The following is a 21,320-nucleotide window of genomic DNA, read 5'->3' on the forward strand; positions in this document are numbered from 1 at the left end:
CCAAAGGCAGACGCAGAAAGGACTTTTGTTTTATTTTGATGAGTTAAAAGTTTGGGCACCTCTTTTTAAAACAGACTCTGGGCCTGTTCACGCAGTGCACTATTAATAAAGATTTTTATTCAAACCCTTTAAAATTAGGAAGGACAGCAGCACTATTATCCCCCCTAGCTAGGGATGTTTGAAAATTGATTTTTTTTTAATTTGTTGAATAAAAGTGCAAAAAGTGGTGTTGTGTTTTTATTCAAATACAACTTAATAATTTAATTTTAAATTTTTAAAAAAATTAATACCAATTGCTGGAAAAGTAATCTATTTTAACCGAATGCAGTCCACAACCAACTTGCGCGTAAACTTGGTGGTGTGGTAGCACAGTGAGGTACTAGTTGATGGCATCTGCAGAGTCACACCTAAACTTGCTCGCTCCAGATCATTCTTGTTGGCATGGCATGGCCATCTATGGCCAAGGTCGGATGCTGACCCTGCAGTGCATGCACAGTTATGCCTACGCTTGCTTCTAGCCTGACCTGGAATTTGTGCTTTTTATGACCTTCTGGGCCCGTTCTTGCTGGCCTGGCATGGCGGCAGGGTGAGGAAGGCCTTCCGGTTCAGGCCAAGGCTGGAAGCTGCCCCCGTGGCCTGTGCCTGCCTGCAGAGTTGTGCCCCAGCAGTCCTTGCACCACCGGAGCCAATGCAAAGCACATGGAAGAGGAACGGCAGTCGGTGTGGTGCAGGGTGAAATTGGTGATATATGGTGAATATACAAAAATTAGCTTTACAGGTTGAGCCTCATTGTTTGCGTGGGTTCCGTTCCAAGCACTCAAGTGGATGGCAAAAAATGCACTACAGCAAATCCATTTAAAAAACAAAGTTTCTGATTTAAAGTTTTAGTTTTAAATCAACAAGTGTGATTTAAAAACAGCCTTGCTGACCTTTGTGATGTAAGATAAGTCATTAAGAAGACAATCCATCAATCAGTCTTCTCCAAGAGCTTAGAAAGGCACTTGACTGAGCCCCTCCCTTCACCAGTGCAAAGGGATCACCTTTCTTTCAGGTGCTCAGTGGGAAGGGAGGGGTCCGCTGGAGAGAGAAGGATTGATAGATTGTCAGCCAGCTGCCCTCTCTCTCTCTCTCTCTCTCTCATTAACGAGGCTATTGTTAAAGGACTGTTCAGTTTTTTAAACTGATTTTAAAAGGATGCATTTTTCCCCTTCTGCAGGGATCAGCACATTCCTTCTCTTTGCAGGGGTCATTCGTGTTGAGTCAAATCCGCATATAAGAAAAACTGTGTATAAATAGGCTGGACCTGTATTTCATTTTATTTACTAAACGTGATTTTATTTCATTTTATTTCGCAAATACCAAAAACAAACACCCCTATCCGCAGCAAGGCTGGTCTCCCTTGCCATAAGATGACATCTTCTTCCTATAATGTGCAAAATGGGCACATTATGTGCATAATGTGCAAAATGTGCACAAGGACTTTTCTAATGGAAGAAGACAGACAAACAACATGACATGTTAGAGAGCCTCCAAACTAATCAGTGGTTTTGCTTAAAACATCTTACCCTTGCTTTACCTCTCTGTTGATGTGACTAAACAAGAGCAGAACTACAAACCCATTTTTCCCCCTGAAGAAACAGCAGCTGAATTTAATTCCTCCAGAGTAACTGCACTGGATTCACATGGCTGCTAATTCAGTGTGAACATAGCTCAAATGACAGCCATGCAGTGGAGCAGCAGTCATCTGGCTGCTTGGGTGGTCAGAGAAATGTTTCTGAATCACTGGACTAATTCTAGGCAGGCGACACAATTCCTTCTTATTACAGCTGGCCCCAGGATATTTGGGCTAGAGACAGCATCCTGCAGCATCCGATTGTGACAAATCCAAATAGATTCCCAAGTGTCAAAAGCAGAATTTAAAACAAGGCAGCTTCCTTAATAGGGTGGGAGGTGGCGGCAAAGATCTCATTGTCTTAATTATACTACCTGCCCTTGAGGCAACAGGATGGGCTTGGCGTGGTTTCTCCTTCTCTGCCTCTTACATAATTCCACTTAATTTAGGTCAGCGTCATTCCTTTATTTGGTCTGTGGCAGGCCATACTTTCTCCTAGTAAAACTTCCTTAGTAACATGGAAACAGTCTTTTATTGTTCAAAAGCTGTGCAATTAGATTGGAAGCTTTCATGTCTCTGGCTGTTCCACGGTATGTGCTCTTATTGCGCACACACGAGCCCAGCCCCACGATATGAACATTAAAAATATTGTGGCCAGGTCCTAAAGGAGAGATGTGCATGTGCAAAATAGAACAATATATACAGTGTAAATCTTTGTTTTGCAAGTAAGGCAAAAACCACCTTTTCAGCGAAACAGGGGCCGGCCTGCTCTGCATCAGGATCTGTTCTAGCTGTAGGTATGGTTTTCTCCTGCACATACCCCTCTCTTTTTGGATCTTGGTCTCTGTTTGTTAATATTTGGATAGTAAAATTTCTGTAGACCAGTGGTTGTCAAACTATTTAGCACCAGGACCCACTTTTTGGAATGAGAATCTGTCAGGACCCACCAGAAGTGATGTCATGACCAGAAGTGACATCATCAAGCAGGAAAATTTTTAACAATCCTAAGCTGCAATCCTACCCACACTTACCCAGGACTAAGTCCCATTGACTATCATTGTTAAAAGAATATACATAGTAGCTTGTTAAAAGTACAGGTCTGTAACATTTCCCCAAATGCAGTCACATACCATGGTAGCAACAAGTCTCATATATTAAAAATAAAATATTGAAATGAATGGGGACTCACCTGATATTGGCTTGCGACCCACATAGTGGGTCCCGACCCACAGTTTGAGAAACACTGATCTGTTAGGATCCTCCAGAAGTGGTGTCATGACCAGAAGTGACATCATCAAGCAAGAAAATTTTTAACAACCTCCTTTGACGAAATCAAATCACATTAATTGATTGATTAAAGTAAGTAAATTAAAAGTTTACAATAAATATGTTTAAAATTGCAATATAGTTAAAACAAAGAAGAATCCCCCTAACCCTCCCAGGCAGTTGTGGATCTGTTTAAAAAAAAAAATTTCCCAAACATCCCATTGACACTTACCCAGGAGTAAGTCTCATTGACTATCATTGTTAAAAGCATATGCATAGTAACCTTTTAAAAGTACAGGTCTGTAACATTTCCCCAAATGTTGTCACATACCAAGGTAGCATCAAGTCTAATATATTAAAAATAAAATATTAAAATGAATGGGGACCCACCTGAAATTGGCTCACGACCCACCTAGTGAGTCCCAACCCACAGTCTGAGAAACATTGATGTAGAGTAGACTATTCCATGGTGTCTAAAATAACATGTACATATACATACATTGATTGAAGTTGAATCCTTTGAATAGTTGCAGATGTGAGTGGGGTGGGCATATACCCCCCTCTGTGTCCATTTCACCTTCACTTACTCATACATTTGGTCATTTACATTCCCTTTTATGCATGCATTCACTCACATACACTACTCTCATATACACAAGTATTCATGCACATAGCCTAACAGTTAACCAAGATGTCAGTAGTGCTGTGTATTCCGTTCTATAAGGAGAAGAAAACTGCCCAACCAACATCACACAGCCCGAGGTCTTGTCTGCTAATTGTTTTTAGATATTTGAGCAGCTAGAATGTGTTTAAACTTTCCGTAATACCACATCAGATGAGTGAATGGCTAGGAGGTGTTCATTCAATAAACCAAAGTCAGATTCTTGCTGTCAACTGCTATGGAGGTTTCAAGAACTACAGGCTATTTTTACTTCCATTTTCTTTTGTTCCCCAAAGTTTATTTGATTTGGGGAGGTAAATTGGTAAAACCTGGAATCTGCCTGCAAATCTTTCATCTCATTTTGACCCTAACAAGGACCCTAAATATTATGCAAACTGGTTCTGATTTTGCAAATATATGTGTATTATGTCATGAGAACATCACTGGGTCTCCAGATGACCTTAGTGGAGCAAGAGTTAAAAGTCCTTGTGCTTTAATATATAAAGCACATATATGATATGCACAGACACATGTGCACAACTTGTGTACTGCATTAATAATGGTATGTTTGAAAGCTTATGCAAAAACTGTGGCTGCTCTGCTGAGGTCTCAGGAGGAAGGTGGTGCAAAAGACAGCTCTCTCAAGTTGATTTTGCTTATTGTGTCTTGCAGCCAGAAAATCTCCTATACACCTCAAAAAGGCCCAATACTGTATTAAAGCTTACAGACTTTGGCTTTGCTAAAGAAACCACCACGCACAACTCTCTAGCTACACCATGCTACACACCGTACTACGTGGGTAAGTAAATCCTAAGAAGCATCACCCTCTTCCAAGACATGAGAATTGGAGGCTCTCAGCACCTCCTCTTTAGTGGAGGCCGTGATAGTGAGCTTCCGGCTCAAGTGAAGGCTGCTGTCCTGTATGCATTCAGAGAACAGGGATGTTTCTAGAGAGTCAGATTTTCCCACTAAGCAGCATTAGCATGTTGTCGCATTTTGTGCATAACTTACACTAGGAAGGCTGTCAGTTAGTTTAATCCTGAAGCAGTAGGCTGCCGCTAATGGAGCAAACAAATACACATGCTTACAGTGCTGACCTTTGTGAGTCCAACTAGGGCAGGGGTCTCCAAACCCCGGCCCAGGGCCCAGTTGCGGACTTGGAAGGGGGTGAACCCTCCATGCCAAGATTTGCTTGCATGTCCAGAAATGGCCCAGTAGTTTACAGTATGGGTTCCCACTGTCCTGCTCCTCCACAGAGATCTTACACTGCTGTCCCCAAATATGTGAAAGTATTGTGCTTGAAGCCTAACACGTTTCTGACATTAAAGAAATTGCAAAACCAAAAAATCAAGATCAGATCTCTTCCCCCTTGTCATCCTGTTTCAGCTGTTCAGGCCATTCTGCTTAATCATGAGGGCTAGCAATTCTCTTTCTTACCTTGTTTTCTTAAGAAAATACCTGTGTGTACCCCTTATGTACAGTACCTTAAGATCTTTGGGGATTTGGTTCTCTGGTTCATTTTTAAATGGAAGACTGGAAAGCAAAATGTATAGCTCAGTTACGAAGGCCAAGGTCTGTACTCACTTTTAAATGCTTTCCTGGCATCTTATAATATCCTCCACTGGCAAAATTTTGCTTTCCTAAGACAGGGCCTCTCCCTCATTATGCTCTGCAGCCTTCCCCCTCCCCCCCAGCTTTCTGGGGTACTAGAGCTATGATCTGCAATAGGATATTCACAAATTTACCCAACTGCAACTAAGCCTAAGTACATGTGCATGAAATGATAGCACATTCTTCCCATTTAACCTGGCACTACTCTCTTCCCATTCTTCTGTTGTCTCCCTTGTGTCTCTTTTTTTGATTGTGAGCCCCTCTGGGCAGGAGCTCACAATCTGTTGTCAAGCACCATGCGCACTAATAGCACTTTATGTACAAATCACAAAGTTCACTCAGGGGAAATGAGGGTCAGGAACTCAGTTCTTCCTTCTGTCTTCTCTTTAGGCCTCAGATAGAGGAAATTGCATTAAGGAAGGATATCTACTTCCTTCTCCTTGATTCCTCTCTGAATCGTCCTCCTCAGCCTCCCTCTTCTGCCTTTTTATCTGTGGCTCTCCAGCCATTGCATTGCTCTATTCCCTTGCATCACCTGAAAGCAGGTCTGTACTCCTGAGTAGACTGTTGCTCATAAGGAGGCCTTGCTCTGTGTCAGAAAAATTGTTTCAGGCAGCCATAGGGGGAAGTTTTTCATTCCTTTCTGCTGGGCTGGCTGCTGAAGGAAAACAGACACCCACCATTTCCATGGCAAGGTTGCTGCCATAGTCTCTCATGACTAACCTTGCTTAGCCATCTGCTTTCTTTCCCTTCCTATGCCCCCTAAACAGTTTCTTTGCCCCTGAACCTTTCCCTTTGTATGCCCCCTGAACCTCAACAACTCAACAACCAGAGTAACTCTTGTGTTTCGTTTTTTTTCTCTAGCTCCTGAAGTACTAGGCCCTGAGAAATACGACAAGTCCTGTGATATGTGGTCCCTAGGTGTCATCATGTATATTTTGTGAGTAAACTTTCTCTCCTGAACTGCATCTTTTGTTCTGGAATATTTTGCAGCCCTACCCAGCTGGAAGAATGTACAAAGACGCGATGACTTTTTTCTGGAATTCTGTTGACCCATAAATTGGGGATGCTGTATTTTTTAGTAAATATGTAGCTAGTCAGAACTATCTTCCTATTCAATTGGGTCTTCAGGAAGATTCCCCCCGTTTCCTTCTTTTTTTTATTCCATTGTGTTAATTCTGTATAAACAATGCTTGGATTTTTGCTTACTTTGCAAAATACCACAGTATGGGCAGGTGTGCTTTATCTACCTTGTGGGTTGTGACTCTCCTGCTAATGTTAGCAGTTGCCAAACAGACCAATGTAGCTTATCAAGCCACATCCAACTTGACCTGGTGGAAACATTTGCATTGGACCATCTTGGTGTTCAAAGCTGTCTACCCTCCTGCATGTCATTTCACTGCTTTCTCTTTCATCTAGGCTCTGTGGGTACCCCCCTTTCTATTCCAACCACGGTCTGGCCATTTCTCCAGGCATGAAGAAGCGGATCCGGATGGGGCAGTATGAATTTCCCAACCCAGAGTGGTCTGAAGTATCTGAGGAAGGTAAAGGTGTTTGTGAAAAGCAGCTATTGTTTTGTCCTAAAAAAGAACAACACAAAACCCATATTCAAAACCTGGATTTTAAAAGTGATCCCACTTTGTATATAGTTAACTTTTGGGGGGGGGGAATTCAGGGGAGAAAACAGGATTCAGCTGGGAGTGAATATGGAAGACATGAAAGTCCCTAGATGGATGGTAGCCTGGATACATGTGTTCAATGCTTTCTCCCCATGGTGAGTCTCTGAATTAAATTTCACACTAGCCTCAAAGCTGCTACTAGCTGCAGAGAGGGAAAATTCCCATGGTATCCATGTTGTGTTTGATCTTCTTTTCCTCTCCACCCCCCCCCCCCACATAACTTCAGGGGTGCTTTAGCTAATAGCATCAGGGGTGATTTTTTGGCCAAGAAAATAGCATAGGGCAGTGTTTCTCAAGCTGTGGGTTGCAACCCACAAGGTGAGTTGCGAGCCAATTTCAGTTGGGTCGCATAGCACCTAGCTCAGCCACCACTGAAAAGAGAGAGCAGAAAATATAGGGTTCAGAACTGTTGGGTGGGACAAGCTCCTGGTGGGAGAGAGGCATGGTGCTTTGCCCTGATAGGTAGGAAGATGGGACAGTGGAAAGGGGGGAGGGCTGTGGTTGGAGAAGGATCCTAGTCTGCATTCTGCTTTGACTTCCGACCTGGAATGGAATATTTGAATTCTGAGCTATGCAAAATAATAGCAGGAGTGTGTGTGTAGTGGGACCTTTGGATGATTGCAGCTTAGACTTGAAGCCTAAATTGATTATGTTGCTTCTGGCCAGGACATCACTTCCAGGTTAATAACATCATGTCTGGTGGGTCTGACAGATTGTCATTCTGAAAAGTGGGTCCCAGTACTAAAAAGTTTGAGAACCACCAGTATAGAAGGTTAACACCCTCACTTGCCCAGCACCATGGCCCCCATCCAAATTGTGCCTCTCCCCATAGCTGTTTTTCAACAAAGAAAAAGGCAGGGGAAAGATCCAGTTTTGGATCTCTCATCTCACATCTACTTTGGCCCTTAGAAGCTCCAGTGCAAACTGACATTCTCGTGTCCATTTTGTGAGTGAAACACCACACTGGGTGTTTGGAGAACTTCTCTCCTTTCAATGGGGCATGGCTATAATGTCGTACCTTGGGTTGTGCAGTCAACCCAGGTCATATCTGCCATGCTACTATCCACATCTGACATGCAAACAAACAGAAGACTGTCCTAGGCTGAACACAATCACATGTCTCAGACTGTGGCGAACTGGTATACACAAAATCAGTAAATCCAGTCTTCTTAGAAAGCCATGCATAGATTCTATTCTGTTAATTTTGTTATTGGTGTCACTCCGTGGGAATAAACCCTGCCGCAGTTTGGGTAGGATTGGGATTAGGATTGGGGCCTGCATTGTATACCTGTTCTGTACCATCTGCGCTGGTTACCAGTTTCTTTCTGGGCTCAATTCAGTGTGTTGGTTTTGTACCTTAAGGTCCTAAACAACTAAGGACCAGATTATCTGAGGGGCTGTGTCTTTACATATGAATCTGCTGACCCCCATATTTCATCATCTGAGGCTCTTCTGTCCATTCCCCCACTGTCAGAGATTTGGTAGTGGATAATATGAGACATGGCCATTTCAACTATGGTCCCCTGGTGTGGAATGCCCTGCCTCTGAAGCTTGTCTGGGCCTCCCATAGTTGGTCTTTACCAGGCAGGCTATGTTGATTCATCTCTGCTGAGTTGCTTTGGGTTTTTCTGCTACTCTTTATCATGTTTCAATTACTATTAAGATGGTTTTTGCTGTTTGCCCGAGTTGTACTAAAGCTGTTTGCCCGAGTTGTACTAAAGAGGCTCCAGGTACTTGCAGAGAGCGTCTATCCAGAATCGCAGTGTGGATTCCGAGCCAACAGGTCCACCACTGATATGGTATTCTCCCTTAGACAACTGCAGGAGAAATGCAGGGAACAACGACAGCCACTCTTTATAGCCTTCATAGATCTCACAAAGGCTTTCGACCTGGTCAGCAGAGACGGCCTCTTCAAGATTCTCCCCAAGATTGGATGTCCACCCAGGCTCCTCAGCATCATCAGATCTTTCCACAAGGACATGAAGGGCACTGTTGTCTTTGATGGCTCCACATCAGACCCTTTTGACATCCGAAGCGGAGTGAAGCAGGGCTGTGTTCTTGCACCAACCTTGTTTGGGATTTTCTTCGCTGTCCTGCTGAAGCAGGCCTTTGGAACTGCAACAGAAGGCATCTATCTCCGGACCAGATCAGACGGAAAGCTCTTCAACCTCTCCAGACTGAGAGCAAAATCCAAAGTCCAGCTGAAATGTCTGCGTGACTTCCTCTTTGCCGACGATGCAGCTGTCACTACCCACTCTGCCAAAGATCTCCAGCAGCTCATGGATCGTTTTAGCAAGGTCTGCCAAGATTTTGGACTGACAATCAGCCTGAAGAAAACACAGGTCATGGTTCAGGATGTGGACTCACCTCCCTGCATTACAATCTCTGAGCATGAACTGGAGGTTGTCCATGACTTTGTGTACCTTGGCTCAACGATCTCCGACACTCTTTCTCTCGATACCGAGCTAAACAAGCGCATCGGTAAAGCAGCTACCACGTTTTCCAGACTCACAAAGAGAGTCTGGTCCAACAAGAAGCTGACGGAACATACCAAGATCCAGGTCTACAGAGCTTGCGTCCTGAGTACACTTCTGTACTGCAGCGAGTCATGGACTCTTCGCTCACAACAGGAGAGGAAACTGAGCGCTTTCCACATGCGCTGCCTCCGACGCATCCTCGGCATCACCTGGCAGGACAAAGTTCCAAACAACACAGTCCTGGAACGTGCTGGAATCCCTAGCATGTATTCACTGCTGAAACAGAGATGCCTGCGTTGGCTTGGTCATGTCGTGAGAATGGATGATGGCCGGATCCCAAAGGATCTCCTCTATGGAGAACTCGTGCAAGGAAAGCGCCCTACAGGTAGACCACAGCTGCGATACAAGGACATCTGCAAGAGGGATCTGAAGGCCTTAGGGATGGACCTCAACAAGTGGGAAACCCTGGCCTCTGAGCGGCCCGCTTGGAGGCAGGCTGTGCAGCATGGCCTTTCCCAGTTTGAAGAGACACTTTGCCAACAGTCTGAGGCTAAGAGGGAAAGAAGGAAGGCCCATAGCCAGGGAGACAGACCAGGGACAGACTGCACTTGCTCCCGGTGTGGAAGGGATTGTCACTCCCGGATTGGCCTTTTCAGCCACACTAGACGCTGTGCCAGAACCACCTTTCAGAGCGCGATACCATAGTCTTTCGAGACTGAAGGTTGCCAATACTATAAGATGGTTTTGTTTTTTTCTACTCAGATGTAAATTTCTGTGTTTATGAACCACCTTGGGGGCCCCTCTGGGAGTGAAAAGGCAGGATAAAATTTCCGAAATAAATAAATATATTATTTACATCCTTCCTCTAAGGAGCACATTGTTTTCTTTTTATCCTGACAGCAATCCTGTGGAATATGTTAGACTGAAAGATGGTGACTAGCGTAAGATCACTCAGGGAGTTTCATGACTTAGGGCCCAATCCTATCCAACTTTCCAGCACCAGTGTAGCTGCAATGCAGCCCCGAGGTAAGGGAACAGATGTTCCCATATCTTGAGGAGGCCTCTGTGACTGCCTTCCCACCACAAGGTGCAGTGCACGCCCCATTGGCAAGGCTACACCGGCACTGGAAAATTGGATAGGATTGGGCCCTTAGTGGGGCACTAAACCTGAGTCTGCCAGGTCCTAGAACTCTAACCACTACACCACACGGACTGCTAAGCTTATAGCTTGTCTCTGTTATTGCATGTCTAGAATGAACAGAGTGTGGGTGGCATATGAATATGGTTGCCTGTAATGAGGGAAAATTCATGGTTCAACCAGTGCTTTAAGACAGGGGTCTCCAAACCCTGGCCCGGGCGCCAGATGCAGCCTGCAGAGAGCCTCTATCCAGCCCACGGCCAGCCTCTTGTTCCCTAAAAGCCTCTGGCCCACTCGACTGGACATGACCAGAGCTATGTTCTGATTGCATCTGGAGGGTATTCTGAGGGCCAGAGAGTCTGAGTGAATGAACCCACTCATTCATTTATTCATTCATCTAAGTTCCATCTCTAATTTATTTATTTAAATTTTATATTTAAATTTTTTCCAGCCCTCAGCACTGCACCAGATATTTCATGCGGCCCACTGGCCAAAATGTCTGATGACCCCTGCTTTAAGAAATGGTACAAACTTTGATAGCTGCTAATTGGTTGCAAGCACCACATGTTCTTATATTAAAATTGCTAGTAATTTTACCACTTGGGGGAAACAACCTTGCAGTTTTTTACCTTTTGCATTTGAAAACTGATGTTGAATTTAAGGTGGATATTTTTCTTTGTCTTGTTTCCATTTCCCATCAAGGTTTTCGGGGAGGGAAGCTGGGAATGTCAGGAGAGATTTTCTCCGTGCTTTATGCTTGAAACACATGACTAGAAAAACACATTGGGTGTGTGCACGTTGTACACTTTTGGGGGTACATTTAAAATATTGTGCATTCAAAAATACAGGTCCAGCCTTGTTATACACAGATTTTTTATACACGGATTTGACTCAACACGAATGGGCCCTTTAAATGAGAAGGAATGTGCTGATCCCTGTAGAAGGGAAAAAATGCACCCCTTTAAAATCACAGTTTAAAAACTGCTTTTTACTGTTGCAGAGAGACAGTCATGCAAGTGATTACAGCAGTGGTTCTTGAACTTTTCCGGCTCGTGCCTCCCCTGATCCTTGCTCTCCATTACAACACCTCACCTCAGTTACCCCCAAAATGGGGATGAAGGTGTTATAATTATACACTAGAAACAAGGCTGCCAGCACTCTGAGGCTGCAATCCTAACCACACTTACCTGAGAGTAAGCCCCATTGAACAAAATAGGACTTCTGAGTAGACCTGGTTAGGATTGTGCCCTGAGTTTGTTAGCAACACATTGCATTTTTTTTGCAATCCACTTGAGTTCTTGGAAGGGAACCCTCGAGAATAATGAGACTCAACCTGTATTTTTGAGATTGACTGGACTCCAGTTCCTACAAATTATAAAATCTACCTGTTTGGTCTCTGGGTTTTCAGGCATTTGACAATGTAATTCATGTAGTTCGAAATGTAAAAAGAATAATAAGAAATTAGGTGACACCTTTAGGGCCAAATGAGGTGTGATGCTAAATGCATCATCATCTAGTTTCTAATCTTATTCAATTCTAATCTCAAAAGAGAAACCTGTTAGTCTTGTGTCAGATCAGGACTGTGGCTTGGAAGGAGAAGGTGTTTAACCATTTGATTCCATGTCATTTTCTTACTGAGAATACAGTTTGTCCCCACTGAGCTGCTATGGCCCCAAGAAAGTATCAGTGGCTGCAGTGATAACTTCAGAAGCCCATAGCAGCCAGGGGAATAAGACTTATGGAATAAAGACTATGTGGAATTAAAGGGTTAAAACCCACACCATAGTCCCAATTTGGACTGGGCCCCCTCGCAGCTGCCATTAAAATTTTTATTAAAAAAAACCTCCTAAATGAGATGATTACACATTTAACATTTCATTTAGTTTGACCCTTACAGCACAATCCTATGCATGGCTACTCAGAAGTAAGTTCAGTTAACATTACTTGGACTTACTCTCAGGTAAGCATGGATAAGATTGCAGCTTTAGAGTGACAAAACCACTTCCTTGTATATTATCCTTGTAATCAACATCCCTACTGCAGGTCTAAATAACTCATAACTCATGTCATGCTCTCCTTAAAAATGGGCCCAGGGTTCATGATCTCCCTTTTTGCCAAGCAGACTTCCAAATTGCTTCTCCTCCTGAAAGGTGACACAGATTTTGGAACAAGATGGCAAGATACATTCTGCACTGTTGTTAATGCAGCTGTTTTTCTCCACCTTACAGTCAAACAGCTCATCCGGAACTTATTGAAAACGGATCCAACCCAGCGCATGACAATAACAGAGTTTATGAATCACCCCTGGATCATGGTAAGAGCTCCTTTTTTCTGTGTGAAAAAGTAGCCTGCCAAAACGAGTACAGCAATCTAGGGTGGGAAACATTAGAGCAAGCTGTCTGAGCCTCCCCCCCCCCCCCAAGAAGCTGACTTTTGTTTGTCTTTCCTCTGCAGCAGTCAATGCAGGTGCCACAGACACCACTGCATACTAGTCGAGTTTTAAAAGAAGAGAAGGACTTGTGGGAGGATGTCAAGGTAAGTTATCTACATGCTTCATTTCACATACGTGTACCTCTAGGGATGATGGTTAGGAAACTCCAAGAGTAAGTGATTACAAATGTGCTTACCATTGTTGGAAGTCACTGACTACAGCTGACCGTGTCTGATTTGGAAGCTAAGAATTCAGTTCTCCTGTCACTTGTAGTCCAAGCTTGGTGGTGATTTTTTTTCTGTTTATTGGTACAAAGTTACAAAGATGAGTGGGAATATCTAAGGTGAGCATAGTTTAAAATTGTCCAAATAAGGCTATTTTGTTTCTATCTTTTAATTCTTTATAATATTGATATACAGTACAGTACTGCTTTTCAAAAACAATAGTTCAAATAGCAGTGTTACACTGCAAGACAAATAGGAAGATAGTTTACTGACTCAAAGAGTCAAAGGCTCCCAAACGAAAACGAAGGCAGAATAGAAGCAGCCCCTGGGATTGATGTTGGGCTGGGCTGAACTTGGACAGTGGCTCTTCCCTGCTAAACATACTGCAAGATAACCACCATTAAAAGGTGCCTCATTGCCCACTTAGCAGGGGCTTGCTTTTGTCTGTGTCTAAGACTCATCCCTGACAGAATTAAATGCTCCTTAACTGGGGACACAAGGGGGTGACCTTTCTCTCTGCAAGTATTTAATACTTACCAGCAACTGTTGGGGACAGGATGTAGGGCTTGTTGGTCAGTGAGAGATTGAGAATGTTAGTTCCTATATTGCTATACATGTTAAGGGCAGCTGGTGGGAGATGTGAACAAATGGATTTGGACTGCAGACAAATTGAACATGTGAAGCTGCCTTATTCAAAGCCAGACCATTGATCTGTCTTGCTCAGTATTGCCTATACTGACTGATGGCAGCTTTCCAGGTTATTGTAAAGGGGATCTTTCTTAGCCTTACTGGGAGGTGCCAAGAGTTGAACCTGTGATATTCTGCATGCAGTGCTCTGCCACTGAGCTGTGGCCCCTCAGTTCACTTAGTGTGGGTGAATTGTAACAGTAGTATAGCAAGATACCAGCACGGACAGTAACTTCGATATTGCATGAGATTTTAGACCATATAAACCCATCTGTCAACCAGAAATGCTTCTTGCTTACCATTACAAAGTTGTTACAAGAACAAAATCAGGATGATAAATGGGAAGCCCTTTGCATACTCAGAAAACACTGCACAAATGCTAAGTCTTGCTCTTATCATTGTGCCAGATAGAGGATAAGCAAGGCTCAATCACTGAGAAGCTGAGGAGGAGTAGGAGTAAATTGGGTATGATACAGGAGTAATTGACATGTAGGAATAGCCTATACAAAAGAATAGTGGATTTTCTTGCAGTAGGAAGGTTTACTCTGACTGAACTCCAGGCCATCTGACTGCATTGCTCCTTACAGTGTGTATATCTCATAGATACTATTGACTTCTTATAGGTCCTCCAGTATTTTATTGGTGCTTCATCTACCCTCCCGCCCCCAAATGCTGCCGGCATTAAAGTTCTGTATCACTAATCAGATGCCTCATTGTTTTTCTCTTTCTCTCTTTTCTAGGAGGAAATGACAAGTGCCTTGGCCACCATGAGAGTGGATTATGAACAAATCAAGATTAAGAAAATTGAAGATTCGTCTAACCCGTTGCTTATGAAGAGGCGGAAGAAAGCAAACCCCCCTGAGCCAACATCACTCCCTCACTGAATGTTTAGAGGAGCCAAGCCTGGTGGTTGTAAAAGCAATAATTATATCTATATATTTTTAAAACAAATTGGAGATAAGACTGTCATATCAAACGCATGGAATTCAGACCTTTATACCAGAGTAGTAATTTTTTTAGCAGCCACTTGTGGTTCTGATCATTCGGGGGTCAGGCAGGGAACAGCTGCTCTCTGTAAGACACATTTTTTTTTTCTTTTGGTCCTGTAGGGAAATATTTCTGGTAATTCAAAAAAAAAAATTTTTTTTGGGGGGGGGGGGAGTAAAATCTCCCCTTGCTTTCTTTTCAGAAACACTGAAATTCCTGTGGTCACTGTTTAAGGATTCATAAAATATATATAAATATATTTTTTAAAACTACTGTAATGCTAAAATCCAGACAGTCACAGTCCTGTGCTAAGTACTGTTGTTTTTTTTTAATAAAAAAAAAGAGTTAAAGACTTTCAATTTGTGTCAAAGAAGACAGGGCTTTTGAAGAAATGCCATCAGAAACAAAGGTACTTTCTTGATTCTGTGGTCTTCATTTAACATCAGTAACTGTTCCTTTGAAGATTGCTCTTTGGTATGCAATTCCATTTGCAGGTCTTGGAAGTTACTGATTGTATGTCCCAAGTATAAGATGCCTCCTTAAACTGGAAGCCTTCTCTCTAACTGTGCACGCACAGGATTAATTCATCTTACTTGTGAGTTTGTGGATTATATGTTATAATGCAATAGGATGTGTATTGTATGCCTGTAAGTATTGGCAGGAAGGCCCCCAGTTTTTGAATTCCACCTTGAATTTTTGAGGATCATGGAAGGTTCTGCATTGTGCCCCGAATTCAATTATGATCTCAGGGTATTTGTGGGGGGAAGGGGCAGAAAGGAGGTATTTGTTGAATGAAGGTGTTGATGATTGATCTATTTCATTAGCTGACCCAGCCTTCCTGGAGAAGTACTCCATAATATGTCCTGTTGTCCACCTCATTCTGTGTTAGTCCTTGGTGGAGTTTAAAAGTTCTCATGCTGTAAGACTGCAGTCTCACATTCTCCACATCAGTGAGCGTTTTGTTGTGGCTTTTGCTTTGTCATTGTGTGTCACTGAGCACAGCAGGCCCTACCACTGACTTGGTAACTGCAACTCTTCGGAGAGTGTGTAAGGACTTGAAGCATGAGAGCTGCATCCCATTGAAATTTAGCTTGATGCTGGTGTTGGGAAAAATCTGCCACCTGCTCATTCTGATGTGGTAAATACCAGGAATGCCATAAAAATGGCACTTTGTTGGGTGGATCCTTTAGTGTCTTTCAGTGTTACTTGACCACATGGCACACACATAATATATGCAAAGTTGATAGGGGTTTCTGTCTAGTAAACCAAAGGACCTCACCTGTGATTTGAAGAAGACAGGATGACACCAGTGTGGGCTGTAGAACTCTGTTAGGATTCTGACCATCAGCCTGGGCATGTTTGCCTGTTCTCAAGCTCTCTTGAGTATAAATTCCAAGGCTGTCTTGATCTATACATTAAATAAGGGTGACGTGCCCTTTTGCATAAAATTTTGCCTCATTCTGTTCATCAATCCATTTTTCTGCTCTTTTCTGTGTATCTTTAGTCCATGAATGAGTATCTTTTTTGCAACAATTGTTTCACTTGCATTTTAATGTTTTTAAAAAAAACACTTTTTTTAAAAAGAAAGGTTTAGCTTTTAGTGACATTTTAGACACTGTATGGAATTTTAATATGTTTAAAGAAATATTTTAATTTTCTTTTGTTGGTGTCTCATTGCTGAAACAAATACTTGGGTCTGCTTTTCCTTGTTTTGGATTAAAGACGCCTAAAATAGCAAGTTTGTTATGTGATTCATTTGGGTGATTTGGGTTACTGACATTGAGCTAGAATGGGCTTTGGTACAGGGAAGGTTAGTATATATATTTATAGCGGGTGTTAGGAAAAGAAGCCTGACCAAAGAGCTTTCCAACTGTTTTGTCTTTTAAGTTCAACTTGTTACATATACAGGCATGTGCCACTTAACAACCTTCCACTTAATGTACCACATATATGATGGTGGTCAAAGCAACAAAGAGTCCCTTAATGCAAAGAAGAGGCAATCTATATCCTGTGCAGCCAGCTAGTGTCTGGCAAGGTGTGTCTGTCTAGACAGCAAAGGCACTAGATTGGGCTGTATGTTTGCTTAACAACCTAACCACCTAACAAAAGGGATCAGAGAATGTATCCCTGTCATTCAGTGGTACATACCTGTATTCAGTTTCAAATTCTGTTGCAATTCCAGATGCTGTATTTACTAGCAATTGTTGCTTGGGTGATGTAGGGATGGAGGAGCCAACATTCAGTGAAGGGGTTGTCCAGTGGAAAACCATATGTTTTCCATGCAGAAGACCCCAGGTGGAGCAGGGAAAAAGTCCTTGTCTGAAACCATTGTGAACCACTGCAAGTCTGTACAGACAGCACTGAGCTAGATGGTCTAAGGCATAAGGCAGCTTATACTGGTCAGAAGCATACTGAAGAAGCATACTATCACCACCCGTCTCCTCCAACAAGCTTCTGATACAACTATGCTTCTTTTTATGTTCCTGTGCCAGTTAGGGCTTGAGCCCCTAGTAGATATTGAACTAGTGACCTGAATAATGCCAAGGGTGGATTCAGCCTGTACACCACCATGTAGCTCGAGCAAAGGAAAGAACGCCTAGGAGAGCTGCTGTTGCTGACTACAGATAATTTGCCATGTTATGACCTAAGCTTCAGGAAGTGGATCTAGGAGCTGTCCTCAAATCTGTCTTAGATCCAGAATGATAAGGTATAAAGTATGGAGAGAGCATTTCTTTTATTTATACACTTTCATTGGTTCTAGAGAAAGAGGCATCTCAATGCTGCCGCCCCCCCCCCCCGACAGTACCAAAAGTCACAAATACTCCAAATCTGCATGATCAAGTGCTCAATGCAGTTTATTCCATGCCAGTACAATGGCCTGCATAGGTGCATTCTCCCTCACACTAGCTATGGGGCTGATCCATTCTATATTACCTAGTAGTATGGGAAAGCGCTTGTTGTGCTAATAGACCTTTCACGTAAATGGAAAAACAGTGATGTTTTGCTACCAAAACCTCTTCCCAGCATCTACCTAGAGCGCAATCCTAACTTGCACTGGAAACAGGCAGGCCAGTGGGCCTGTGCTGAATCCAGTGCAAGTTTGGGGCTGACTGCAGGCCAGCCTGAGACCAGGGAAAACGTTTCCTCTTACCCCATATCATGCTTTAGCAGCTCCAATGGGTGTATTCAGATATGCGCCACCTGACAAGGTGGTGCAAATTCGAGCAGCCCATGACTGCCCTGGACTGCCCGTGAAAGGAGTCAGGATCTGGCATGACTGCCAGGTCCTGGCCCCACTTCCCGCTCCCCACCCACCACCAGGAATGCCTGGTGCCTGCCCTCCTCCCACCCTAAAACGCCTCACTCCCGCCTCCTCCCCTCCCTCCCCATGCTGCCACCCCAGACCCCTGCATCAGGCGCGTTCAGCCAGCACAACTCCCCTTCTCCCTAGGGCCCATGGCAGCATGGGGAGGCCAGTGCACATCTGTGTGCTGGCCTATCTCCCCTATGAGTGGTGCAAAAGTGCTTTATGGAACTTTTGCAACACTCCTGGGCTGCCACAAGGGACTTGTGTTGGCCCAAGTGCAGATTTGGATTGGACCCCTAGTCACATATCATAATGAAGGCCACCCTTTCTCAGGACAATGGAGAACATGCTAAGAATTCCTGCACCATTTGATGCATCCTTCTACATTTATGGTGTTATTCTAGGACCACAAATCAGACAGGGAAGTTTTGCCAAAAGACTACTCCCTTGTATCGCTGCCTTCTGAAATGTTCATGGTCTGCTCTGAATGTTCTCAACACGTTTCAGAATGTTCTGAAATGTTCATGAAATTATTCTGAAACAATATGGTTAATGTTCAGAATATTATTATTAATTATTAACAGTATATATATATATATATATATATATATATATATATATATATATATATATATATATATATATATTATTATTATTATTATTATTATTATTATTAACAGTATTTATATACAGAATAATCTGTAAATGTTAGTACCTCAGATGGAAATATGGCTGGATGCAATCTTGCCTTGTAATACATTGTACTGGAAGAAGTCCTTATTCCATTTTGCCTGATAACATTAGAGTGGCAGGGTTTACATTTGAAAGGGTGAAGAAGTCTTTTATTGGAGTTACCTGAAGTCTGTTTTTGAGCTGTGTTCAAATTACAGGTGAATGTCAGAGGAAGTCCAAACCTCATTACTTTTGTGACTGCCCCTAAACTTCTGTTATTACAAGGCTATGCAAGAGTGGGATGGTTGGGCTAAAATGGGAGTCAGGATCAGAATTAAGGATTTCATTAGGGGCCATCAATTTTATTTTTAAAATTTATATCCTCTCTTTCCCATGCCAAGAAAAAGCCCAGGGTGGCCTGGAAAATTCCACAATAAATGTACAATGTATAACAACAACAAGTAAAATCTACCTTTTCTGAATGGCTTATGTTGCATACGTGTATGCACAATTGGGCTTCTGCTGTGTGAAAAAAGAAAAAAAGCATAAGAACCAATATCCCAGTCACTAAACATGCAAATCTGTAAGAATTCAACATGTATATTTACTTATATCTTTCCCGACATGATCCAAAGCTTAAAATAAAGCTATCAAAGCTGAGACCCTGCCAAAGACCCCCAGCCATTGCCAACCAAGCCTCGTCTTCTTTGCTGCATAGCCTGTCACTTTATCTACACCACCCAATATTTGACTCCATTTTTTGTCACACATGATTGCAGGCAAAGATTTGATCACGCCTGTTACAGTCAAGTGATTTGAACAAAACATTTGTTGCCCTAGAACCAGTGGTTCTAGGTTTGAGTGTTTGAGTGTTAGGTTTGAGTGTTTGAGTGTTTGGAGCACCTGGGTGACCTAACCCACCACACAGGGTTGCTGCAGTGGGGCAGCAGGAGGTCAGAGATGTGCCATGAATGCTACCTTGAGCTTCTTGAAAGACTTGACAGGTTATAAACAAACCTATTAAATAATGCTTCTAAAAATATGTCTGATCTCTAATCTGTAGCAGCTGTGCTGTACTGGGATGTTGGAAACTGGCATCTATTGCAGCCCTTCATTTTAGCTGGCTCTGTTGACAGGAACCCACCACTAGACGGAGCCAGACACCTAGCTTTGGTGTATCCACTGACCTTAAATGAGTGGCAATTTGATCTTCAGTCCTATGAGCATTTGAAGTTTGCTCATAGAAGAGAATGAGGGGACAGGCCTGCCTGTTACGCAAGAGAGCTCCTTCAATTTTGTAAGATTTGTAAGATTAAATTTATTCAAATTTGAAGTGTAAATTAATTTTTGCCCCCAGCCCTCAACACAGTGTCAGAGAGATGATGTGGCCCTTCTACCAGAAAGGTTGGACACCCCTGTTCTAGAAAATGTGGCCTATGGAATCAAAAGAGCATATACCAGTACCTGCAAAGATGCTAACATACTCAACAGGTTTGTGAACCATGGTTTTGCGGTGGGGGCTGAGGACACAAAATTGCATTGGTGCAATTACTTGGTGCATTCCCTAATGAAAGAGACATTTCCAAGAACTAAAGAAGAACTTTTGTCATTCAGTAGTGAAATGTATTTTTGAACTACAGAATGTTTTAATTCAACTGGACCCTGTTTACTGGACCCTGACTTATGCTGATTCAGATCACTGGACCCAGTGGTCTGTTATAACCCAATGGCTCTCAACTTTTAGGAGCCCACAGACCACTGAAGCAATAATTCATGGACCACATGCAATCCCCCACACCACACACACAAACAATACAATTAAATTTGTAATAATTAGAAACATTTCTTATTTATAGAGAAGATTTGTGGGGTGCTGTTTTTGTTGCTGGCTGTGGTCAGTCCATACTCTGCCCTCTCTGGTGATCTCTGGGGAAGCATCTCCTGAGTGGGCGCTCCCCCACGTACTACCAGAAAGGGTGGAGAATGGACCAGCCACAGCCAATGCAGGAGGTGATCAATGGTGATCTTTTTTCCCCAGAGATCTCATGGACCACGTCTCATGGTCTCACAGACCACAGGTTGAGAACCAGTGGTCTATAACCCTTGTCCTCTAAGGGCCAATTCACACATTATTTTTGAGCTTAGAATGTCAAATGTTGCTGTGGCCATATGTATACGCACAAGGCAAAGGGCATTTAATGATTTCTGGAGAGATTACACAGGCCTACAAAATTGAGGGTCAGAAATGTTTTTCGCAAACTTTATGGTGGTTTGATATGAATTTGGGGTGCTGATTCAAAAAAATGGCATCCATTTTGCCTGATCATGTCTAGTTTTGGAGATATAGTATAACCTCATTAGTGAATGGTTCAAGCAGCTTCCTCATGAGGAAGCCATGGTGTAGACTTCCGCATGAGGAAGCTGCTTGAACCATTCACTAAAGAGGCTATGCTGTGTCTCCAAAACTAGACATGATAGGGCAAAATGGATGCCATTTTTGGAAACAACACCCAGGAATTGGTATAATGTTTAAGGAAGCAAAATGTGTGTTGGCCTGTGTTATCAGTG

At 42.9% G+C, this 21,320-nt stretch overlaps 1 protein-coding gene across 1 annotated transcript in view; it reads left to right on the plus strand.

Moving 5' to 3' along the window:
* Positions 1 to 16,507, plus strand: part of MAPKAPK2 (MAPK activated protein kinase 2) — a 105,891-nt gene extending 89,384 nt beyond the window's left edge. The window contains exons 5-10 of the mRNA XM_066626110.1: positions 4,212 to 4,338; positions 6,015 to 6,090; positions 6,570 to 6,694; positions 12,673 to 12,758; positions 12,899 to 12,979; positions 14,527 to 16,507. Of these exons, the coding sequence (XP_066482207.1) occupies positions 4,212 to 4,338; positions 6,015 to 6,090; positions 6,570 to 6,694; positions 12,673 to 12,758; positions 12,899 to 12,979; positions 14,527 to 14,670 (639 nt within the window). The 3' untranslated portion in view covers positions 14,671 to 16,507. The remainder of the gene's footprint in view (positions 1 to 4,211; positions 4,339 to 6,014; positions 6,091 to 6,569; positions 6,695 to 12,672; positions 12,759 to 12,898; positions 12,980 to 14,526) is intronic.
* The last annotated feature ends 4,813 nt before the right edge of the window (positions 16,508 to 21,320 follow it).

The sequence above is a fragment of the Tiliqua scincoides genome, chromosome 4, assembly GCF_035046505.1.
Source record: "Tiliqua scincoides isolate rTilSci1 chromosome 4, rTilSci1.hap2, whole genome shotgun sequence".
Lineage (NCBI taxonomy): Eukaryota > Metazoa > Chordata > Lepidosauria > Squamata > Scincidae > Tiliqua > Tiliqua scincoides.